Source organism: Phallusia mammillata, chromosome 2 (assembly GCF_965637545.1).
Source record: "Phallusia mammillata chromosome 2, kaPhaMamm4.hap1.1, whole genome shotgun sequence".
NCBI classification, from domain to species: Eukaryota; Metazoa; Chordata; class Ascidiacea; order Phlebobranchia; family Ascidiidae; genus Phallusia; species Phallusia mammillata.
The window spans coordinates 21,144,066-21,154,646 of record NC_137253.1 but is presented as its reverse complement, the minus strand read 5'-3'; the positions used below and the strand labels follow the sequence as shown (position 1 = coordinate 21,154,646).

Below are 10,581 nucleotides of genomic sequence, written 5' to 3'. Positions count from 1 at the left end.
AATATATCCATTAAGAGAGATAAATATGTTTTTTAACAGGCAACATATATTTATCAAAACCTATTTGCCTATGTGATCATTATGGTAACGATTAGGTTCTTAAATGTGCTCTATGTGTTGAATCATATTTGTGCGTATATTTTACACTATAGGTAAGTAGCCAGTTGCTGGAACTGACCTTGTGTCAAACAGCCCTAAAACGCCTTGTCCAAGACCAATTGTCTATTGCGTTTATTGTCTTGGTCTTTCCTGAGACTTCAATGTATAGGCATGTCAATCAAACTTTCGGGCCTATAAACGAGTTTTCAAAAAACGATTCGAATTCGGGCCGGGTTTTGCGCTTGTACTTTCGGGTTCGGGCTCCAATTTCAGGCCCGTTTAGAACAGTCCAATAGTAAGAATACTACAACTATCTCTGTTCCAAGCACGTTTAGCCCAATTCTGACGTGGTCGCAAACTAAATATACCATTTTGTAGTCTAAAGTTAAAGGTGCATTCTCATGGAAACACTGTACTGTTTACAGCACTGAATAAGCACGGGTCATTGTATCTGTGGCGTTTTCGGAGACTCATCAAAGTTGCTTAAAGTTTAAAATTGAACTCTGAGCTGCACCCTGTTTCACTACCTCTTTGTTGCAATAATTGACAAGACAGGTGTTCTTAAAATATTGCAGAACATGGAAATATATTTATTAGCCATGAAACATATCGCGCAAATTAGTAACATTTTGCTCGCATTAAAAAGCGTTATCACCGGAACTTTAGGGGAAGATTTAGTTACAATTCACGCGTATAATCTCTGCGAAAAATCTCAGCAAATTCACAGTATTAATGCTTAAATTGAGATCGATGATCGGCAAAATTGGGCGGAATTGACGTAATGATCAACGTCACGGTGACAATCTTGTGTCGCGCGATCAGAAAAATCACGACTGATTGCAACATACGACACGCCGGCCGCGGTATCGTTGCGTGTGTAACATGATACAATAATGTCGTGCTAACAGTTTGGGCAACATGACAAGAATGTTTTCCCTGTCGAGATTGCAAACACTGAGAGTGGGATGGGAAGTGGTATTTACCAATAGGCAGAACTTTTTGCCAGGAAATGTTTGTTTCCAGAAATGTTTGGGGCCGCTAAATGAATTTTTACAAGTATGGTGACAAATTATTTTGCAAGTGTGGGTTTTAATTGAGTTTTGAGTGACAGCTCGCAAAACGTTGGCCACAAAAAAGTTATGACGTATGACGCTATAAACAGAACAATTACACCTAGCGATTGCAGTAATTATATGCTTTATGGCGTAACGTATCGTTTAAACTCCAAAAGAAATACGACCTTAAACATACTAAATCTATATAGACAGAGTAACAGCGCCAGCAAATATGGTTAATATTTCATGTGATTTGCAACAAGTCACAAGCAGGCCAAGATTTAAAAGCGACAAACACACGTTTCTCACAATTGCACTATGAGGATAAAATCAACGCGAGTTTGTTAATTAATGTGTGGCCAGTATATATGACTAAAACAAACAGTGGAAGTTTTTGGTGCGTTGCAGAGGAAAAGATGCGCAAACTTCACCGGAAAGTTTTGCTTTTTGTAAACAATCTCCAGAAACATTACATACTTAATCGTAGTTTTCAAAATGGTAGTATATACATTAATCATCTCCATAGAGATTAAGCAGTGTATCAGTGCTCATTGTCGCATGTTTCATTACCTTTGGTAAAAGAGTTTATACGTAATTGTCTAACCCCAAAAATTTTTTGCAGAAGACAAACACTAAAGGCCAACATCAAACAGCAAATCATAAAAAGTACATACACTTTAAAGTGCGAAGAAACTTGCATTGTGTTGTGTCTGTAATGACCTCAACTAAACACCGATTTACCACCAAGTTTTTGACCGGTAGGTTTTTTGACCGGTAGGTGGCAGTACAGATACATTAACTCGTCACGACGTGTAGCCAGGTTCTTCTGGAAGTTGGAATTGAAATTGAGGACAGGAAACTTGGTGGTCAAAGTAACTGCGTCGATCAGTTTGAGGAGGGCGAGAAATACCTGACAATTTTGCGTAAGTCAATTGTAACGGCGAGCAGTAATAAAAATTGATGGGCACAAGAGTAAGTTTTGGTCTGTTCTCTCAGTGTGTTATCATATTTACTTTTTAAATTACGCACCCAGAATCAACCGACACTGATTTTAAAGTATTAGGTTACCAACATATTCTCTGGCGAGAAATATATTTTGCTTACATTTCATGCAACGTGATTTATATAAATAAAAATGGCATATTTTGCCAAATAAGGCATTTATATACTGTTTCTAGGAAATAATTTAACAAGTAAAACAGACCAATGCAAACCAACTGGGCGACATGCAAACAAATGTAAAACAACCAACACAAGTCAACTTAACAGTATTCTGTTCTGGCGTTAATCTGCTCGCGGAAACGTTTTTTAGTTTTCCAGTTAACTGCCTTTAAAACCCGCTTGCAATGTGAAAGTGTATTTGAGCGGAAAACAATTTGGATGGGAGGGAACATTAAATCGTATGTACCTCGTTCATTCACGTAACGTGGTCCATCACCGTTGCGTTGGTGATCCATAGGCCCAACTGAAATGATAGTAAATGCTGGTTAGCAAAGCTTATCAAAAATAGACGGATGCTATTTTTTATGAATAGTTACATAGTCAATTCTACAAAAGAAAATAATAAGCGCCTTAGAGTAAATGAACAATTAACAACCAATATTTATTATTTTTTTATTGCTTGTAAAATGTAATTGGTCGCCAACAGTTCTTTCAATATCACCGATTGCAAACCACTGAGTAAACGACTTTTTGGAAAAAGAAACCGTTTTGACAATAATAAAAGATTTATCTCATCGCTGGAGTTTAATAACTTCATGTTTTATTTATTTTCACTAAAATTTTGAAAACTTTACCATTTACATTTTGGTGCGCTGTTTTTACTGTATGAGCATTTGGCTTTTTGCTTTACATGTTTAGCGTTAAAAAATGCTCAGTTTCAAATTACTCAACACAAACCAAGCCAAATGTCGAAGGATAAACATAAACAAAAATTAACATACCTGGTGGTACTGTGTCGTACACAGGTCTTTGGTTAGGACGCCTATCCCGCAATGGAACAAACCTTCCCTCACTTTCAGTGACAAAATATTCAATGACATCTTCTTTGCTCATGAGCTTAGGATGCATTTTTTCACCGAGATATATGACGAACTCTCGCTGGTTGGTGGCGCTGCCCTGTTTGACCCGGTAGTGTTTAAATTCCGTGCTAAAATGGTAAGAAAAGCATGATGTGAATATTTTTGGTTGATGTTTGCTGGTAAACATGACAGATTTTGATTTAACCTATATATGATTTATTGCCACAAACTCCTGCTATCAACGCAACGAAGCGCTGCCAAAACTCCAATCATAGGCTGGATGCGTCTTTTAACAACGTCCTCAAAATTTGCAGAAATATTTCATACCTTGTATGTGCTGGAGGAGTTTGTGTTGGTAATTGTTGTAGTTTGTTTAAAAAAGTGAAAAAAGGTAAAAAAAAACTTGTTATAATTTAAAGGGTAACTTTGTACTGCATTGAGTCGTATGTTTGTGCAACTTCAGTTTTGTAAAGCAGTATTATCTATACTGATGGCTAAGTATAGCGCTAATACAGGGATGAGTTTTCTAATAGAGGTGCAAGATTTGACGACGTGCTCTGCATTAGGTATGAAACTATTTTATCCCTAAACTGTTCTACAGTACCCTGTGTAATGTTTGTGCAAAGTTAAACAATAAACATAGCAAGCGCTACACCACACATTAACTGTTTCAACTGTTCAATTTATGCAGTGTACATTAATTCGAGTTACTACGGGCAGGAACTTGGCCGAATGGTCCGGCGCGCCTGACCCTGGACAGACCAAAAAAACCTTCATCGGGATTCGTCCCCTGGAGCGTTCTGGGTTCTAACTCATAAAAAAATAGAGTTACTACTTGTGTACACGAAAACACATCATAGTGACCATTTTTACCATGTGTCGTAATTTTTTAACACTTCAACAAAATTTTACAATATGTGAAGAACCTTTATCAAATGGTGACTTAAATGTTAGCACTTACTCTCCGTTTGGAACTTTTACGGAGACAGCGTAGGGCCACTCGTCCTGAGCATCTCTTACACGCATTAACATGTTTCCGTATTCTTGGTTTTTACGCAAGGTGTCCTCGGCGTTGATTCGATCGAGGGGATTCGGGTAGAACCACCTGCAGGGGTTACTAAATTACACATCTCGTGTCGTTAGTAACTTGAAAAAAGTTAGAGAGTAAAAAAATCACAGTATGCTTTAGGCAGCTTACTTGGGGTGTTCAGGAAATGGTCCTGCTTTAGGCGCCCCACCTCGAAACTGCAAAAAACACGGGACGTTAGAGCTCCAATAATACGTCATGGTTCCATAAAATAATAAAACGTTTTGCTCAACAGACTCAATTTATTTGATTTGTCAACAAAATACAGCTATTAGTTGCGTCTAAGTACATTAGTTTGTCGCTTGATTGGCATAGATTACCTTATATTTCGAATTTTTGCCAGTGGTGTTGCCAAAAAAGTTGCTTATTATAGTATGTCTTTTCTACCGATTTACAACGTGTGCAAAGCACTTTTCGCATGACCTTTATTATACTGTATTTGAAATAATCGCCTGTGGCGGATGCGTACACTTAGTCCTAAAAGCAAAACGCACATAAAATTAACAACCTATTGATTCGATCGCCGGAATGTGGTTGAAAATTCGTGAGGATGATTACTTGCTGAATTTAAAAATTGTAAAAAAAGATTAAATGTTACAGGTTATAGACGTTTTTCTATTTTAGGAACACTATATACACGAAAGTGTTGGTAATTCTAGTAATTGCCTGAACATACGTAAAATGGATCTATTAGTCAATTGCCTGTGCAACTAGAATAGTGGTTTTCCTATATATTGCCGGGTTATATATACTACATCATATTTAATGATGTATCACATATTCCATTTACTATATTTATAATGGATATATATTTGGCACCTACATTTCATTGGGTCCCTATCTTTTTCCTGGCACTTTATAACATAATTGTTTCTGCAAGCATAATCTAATGGGTCCCCACACATATGCATATGCGATTTGGTAACAGTAAAAATAGGACACAATCACTGTTAGATATTTTCCAATTTACTATACACATCATTTGATCTACACATATGATTGTTTTTGCAAGCAAAAACGAATGGGATTTATGGTAAACAAACATCCTGGTTATTTTTAGATTCTTAAGGACAAGCTTAACCAACTTTAGCCTTAACCCAAAAAGTTTTGTCCGTATTGTTTTTGCATCATTATTGTCATATAATTACAAAAAAACAGTAAATAGGAACAGGAAAAATACTTTCAATTTATTCTCATGCTTTGACCTTGATATTGTCGTTCAAGGTCAGTTTTTAAACACAATTTTCCAAAACTTAAAATGTGCTTGATAACTTATTAAAAAGACATAGCATAGCTGCGCAAAAACAGCTGATTTTTAATCACCGACACGACTGCCTCATAAAACGTCGGTCCGGATGTCAAGCTGAGCACTCCCGCTGCATTCACCCGCCTTAATCGTAAACAAGTGAATTACTCTCTTGAGGGTTGAGACTTCTATCTGACTGAGAAAATGGTCACGTAACGACTGCGTTCATGCGTGAAGCAGAGGCATTTTTTTCTATGCGCCACTATGGTCAATCACTCCCATTGCGTCAGCTGTGCACTGAGCGACAGGCAAATACGGTCATGACGTCATACGCATCGCCTGTCCCTGCCGTGACCCCGCAGCGTTAACGTTTACAGCGCAATATCACTAACACCGTATCATCTTAATTCCAACCAATGAGAAAATGGTCAAGTGACGACTGCATTCATGCGTGAAGCAGAGGCATTTTTTCCATGTGCCACTATCGTTAATCACTCCCATTGCGTCAGCTGTGCACTGAGCGTCAGCTGTGCACTGAGTCCTGTATTTCTGGCCTCAATAACATGTGAACAAACAAACAAATATTTGGGGGTAAAGGGGTGAAAATGGATATATACAACTTCAAGTTACAAAATAGTTTAAAATAGGCTGCAATGTACCAATCAAAACGTATGAAACTCCAGAAACATCTGCTTTAGCAAGTATGGCCGTTTTAAAAATTAAACGTTTTGGGGGGCTGTGGGTGAACCGAGGGGTCAAACGGGGTCAAAATTCACATGGACCATCTTTTGACCAATATCTATAATAAGTGTAAATTTGAAAAAGTTTGAACCATTCTTTCTTGACCAAAACGTGGGAACAAATCTGCGTTAAAAAAATCACGTTTTGGGGGGCTGTGGGTGAACTGAGGGATCAAATGGGGTCAAAATTCAGATGGACGATCTTTAGACCAATATCTATAATGTGTGTAAATATAAAAGGGTTGAACCATTCTTTCTTGATCAAAACGTGGGAACAAATTCGCGTTAAAAATTTTACGTTTTGGGGGGCTGTGGGTGAACCGAGGGATCAAACGGGGTCAAAATTCACATGGACCATCTTTAGATCAATATCTGTAATGTGTGTAAATTTGAAAAAGTTTGAACCATTCTTTCTTGACCAAAACGTGGGAACAAATCCGCGTTAGAAAGAAAAAAAGAAAAAAGAAAAAAGAAAAAAGAAAAAAAGAAAAAAGAAAAAAGAAAAAAGAAAAAAATATATAGACAAAAACAATATGTGTCCCCTTCAGGGAAGGGGACCCATAATAAATAATATTAGTGACATAAATGATTAAAACGGTTACATATATTTATATGCACCTGGGCTATACAAAAACAATAGCTAAAATAGGAGTAGACTATCTTCATTAAACAGGAGAAAAGCCCATTTGCAGATTTAAATGCAGACGTGTAATAGTGGATTCAGACATGTTGCACTGCTTTCGTGCGAGAAAACAAACAACACATATTGTGAAAAGGTAAACGCCACCTGGACAGTTCCATACAAAAAAGGATGTTGAACCGACAATTCGCCTTCCCAGCCTCTATTCAATATTTACACAGACCATAAGCCATTCGTTTGGTTTACAGCTACATCTAGAAATCGAGCTCGACCGATTTACAGTTTATAGTAATGCATGTAAAACAGTGGAGAAGACGCCAAAACTCGGGTACAGATTGATAAGAGAGAATGTAATTATTATCAAGTTCCTTTTTATTGCGTCTAAAATGTAAAAAATGCCATATTGCGACACAACAAACACTTGATACCACATGAAAGCTTGTTTTATGTGACTTAACCTCTAAAGATAAACCAATGTTTGCAAATTTTAAAAAGATCCATTTAAACACAGTCGACCGGTAAAAAATGACTGTCGTTAAAAACGAAAACAGATCTGAATACAAAAAGATAGACGAAAACCTAATTGATGTAATTGATAATAGAGTGCAACTGTTACACAGCGTTAAACTTAAGCCGGTCACCTGTACTATTTTAACGGTAAAGCGGATCTGGCAAGACACTGCTAATGTATGATGACTTACAATATTAGCAAGTTTCTCTCCTGGATTGTTCGTAGTGTTTGTCGGTGATGTAGCTGGACTGCTAAACCTTCTGTCAGGAAAGGTCCTTGCTGGCGGACTGGTGGGTGTGTCGGGTTGAAGGTAGTCCGTCTGATAAAATAAATTCAATGACATTGATGTAGCACAAAGAGAAGCAACATTACACCTAACATGGTGATAATCTTTTTACAGCGAATAGATTTGTTTATGATTTCTTTTTAGTTATAACTGGACAAAACTTTAACTGATAGTTGGTCGCGTTATAAAGTATTGAAAATTCATATGGTCTCTTTATGTCAAAGACATGATATTGTTCGTTTTGCGTTTTTGTCTGATGGAGTGTTTCTCAAACAATTTTTACCCCATAGGGTGCACATACGAAATAAGCAAAACTCTCGGTCGCAGCACGGATATCAATATTTAAAAAATAGCCATAAAGTTTCATGTGGTAAAAATATAGCATTTGTTACATAGAATCATATCACGTACACAAACTCTTATGTTGTCTTTGAGCGCACGGTTTTATGGAACACTTGTCCAATGGAATATATCCAACTTGAACTGTGTCTGGTAAACCAAACTTTACTTGGCAACCAGACACTTAGTGTATTTACTTTTCCAACGCTTGTTTGCGTTAAACCAGTTTCTCTTTTGGATAATGCGAAGTTTAGTGTGCTGCATTGTTACTCCTCGTTATCAATATTAACACGAACCTCCATTGAAACTTTATCTATTACGTCCTGGAGTTTTTGGACTTGGCCTGGAAGTAGCATCCAAGTTTCTGGTATATTGCGCTGCACAAAAGTATTGGTAAATTAGAACCCTAATTCATACGTTTATTTTATGACATAGCGGAAAACATAAAAATATATTATTAAATAAAACATGGCACATTTTAAGTGATGTTTAGTGCCACAGTTCATAATAAAAAGCCTTTTATTTATTTACACAAAGTACTTATTTAAAGTATAGTAAGATTTTTCTGTTTAAAATATTCGCAACCTTAATGACGACCCACAAATGACGGAACCATTCGTCTTGTTCATCCTTTTTGGTGGCACGCATCCGAACTTCGTTTACGTTATACTCCGGAGGAACACTGAAATATAGGTACATTGGCATTGCTGCTTTTCAACAATTTCAAAAGCCAGAAAAACCAGTCAATAGCGTACATCGTAAACTAATAACAAGTCGATCGCAAATGGATAACAAAAAATGATTTTTCTGCCTTTGTTGTATATGTTGTTGAAGCTATGCGTCGTTGGATGTGTATGATTTGATTAAAAGTCAGGGCTTATTCAAATTTAGTTGCTAAATTAAGACAACGCTGTTCCTACCAGTGTTTATTTGGCTAGTATGTATCTTGGTTTGAGATGTTGATAGTTTTGGATTATTGACTGCTTGAACAATAGATTTTGGGAAAAAATTACCGGGCACCTCAGCTTTTAGGTAATGACACAACCTAATACGTTTACCACGAACTGCGAAGGTTTAAACAACTAATAAGTTCCAGTCCATTGTCAAATTAAGAGTTTTCATTGTAACGTCATCGAATACCATTTAACTCCATTCGACTGCTTAATTTAATCAGTTTATCGTTTACAGTTGGATAGAATTCGAAAACTACGAACCTGTAAACAAGTGAAATAGTCGAAAAGGCACTTGCGCTTGATTTCACTCTCTCGGATTCATGCATGTCGATTGTAACGATGTTGTTCAGTGGAAATTTTTTTCCGGGCTAAAAGTAAAGTAAACTGCATGAGAATTGAGCTAGATGGAGTTTACCTCGTTTGATAAAAGGAATTTTCAGGAAATTACCAAGTAATTAGGAAATACTGTTTAGTCTTGACAATAAAAACAAGAATATTTTTTCCAAGACAGTAAATACATCTACAGGGATATTTGTCTTGAAAGCTGTTTACTTTTGAAGAACTGCACTCTACTCTATATGTGCCTGTGCCGTTAAAATCACCCATCATATAAAGTTGCTGAAGGTACCAACAATCACAAAAACAACATACTGAGCTTGAACATTCCTGGTAATAAACTTACATGCTGAAACGCAGAAGAGGTACCTTTTGGTTCATTTTGAAACAAAACTATTTCGTTGCACCGTAGCTGGACAAAATACCGTTGGTAACTCTGCACACAAATTACTTAGGTCAAGCAAAATTGTTACAAAACATAACAATCTAAATTTTGACACTTAAGCTGGACTGTACAGATAAACGGAATGATAAAGAATGTTTGTTTAAAAAAATTATGTAACTTACTCCCACATATAATGGTATCGAGAGCTCTATATAACAAGCGACATACCGGATTTGTGGTTCGCACATTAACCCATCCTTGATGGTAGGTTGTTGGTTGTGTAGCTCCTCTTCTTGGGAGGGTAGCCATATTTTCTGTTCACTGCATAATTGAAGTTTACCCTACACCTACAATCTGTACCTAGAAAACATAGCAACTTATAGAATCTACACGTACGCTACTTTCACCATCAAGCTGTTTGACTGCTTTTAACAGTCAGGGAACTACGAAAACTTAACAGATGACCATAAAATCTAACTGCACTCAATACTGGTATACTTGACAATAAATAATGGGAGTAAAAGTCAACTCAGTCGACAGTGCGTTAACCTTTAACGAGCCCACAGTTCTGTTCACACTGGCCGTATTGCCTTTTGTGACATTGTGTTTACGCAGACTCTTTGCTCAACAGAAGTCCCCTTTTGCCGGCGCAGCCAAGCGAAACCGCTCGCTGTGGTTGGGAGCAGGAGTATTTGAAACGTCATACCATTCTCTTATCTTACCTCACCACAGATATGCTGCCACCTGTTGGAGGTAAAGGCATTTGTGTGGCATAAAGCCTTAATTCAACCCTAAGGGGTCAGTTTGGTTTTCGTTTCCTAAGTTTGTGACCGTAACGCATTTAGTAAAGGTCATTGAGAGTTGAACTTAAACTGGCGAAACC

The 10,581-nt window shown here is 37.1% G+C and overlaps 1 protein-coding gene across 3 annotated transcripts; it reads right to left on the bottom strand.

Moving 5' to 3' along the window:
* Positions 1 to 690: 690 nt before the first annotated feature.
* Positions 691 to 10,052, bottom strand: LOC145212342 (signal-transducing adaptor protein 1-like). 3 transcript variants are annotated; one of them, XM_080080444.1, is made up of 11 exons: positions 9,927 to 10,052; positions 9,660 to 9,749; positions 9,239 to 9,345; positions 8,610 to 8,706; positions 8,321 to 8,401; positions 7,590 to 7,718; positions 4,374 to 4,420; positions 4,137 to 4,292; positions 3,098 to 3,303; positions 2,563 to 2,619; positions 691 to 2,064 (listed from the first exon to the last, which is right to left on the bottom strand). In XM_080080444.1, the coding sequence occupies exons 1-11, from the start codon at positions 10,005 to 10,007 to the stop codon at positions 1,958 to 1,960; spliced, it is 1,158 nt and encodes a 385-aa protein (XP_079936570.1). In that variant the 5' UTR covers positions 10,008 to 10,052; the 3' UTR covers positions 691 to 1,957. The 3 variants fall into 3 exon arrangements, with proteins under 3 accessions (XP_079936570.1, XP_079936568.1, XP_079936569.1); XM_080080442.1 differs by lacking the exon at positions 691 to 2,064 and having other exon boundaries at positions 2,077 to 2,619; XM_080080443.1 differs by lacking the exon at positions 691 to 2,064 and having other exon boundaries at positions 2,077 to 2,619; positions 4,137 to 4,280.
* Between the last annotated feature and the right edge of the window lie 529 nt (positions 10,053 to 10,581).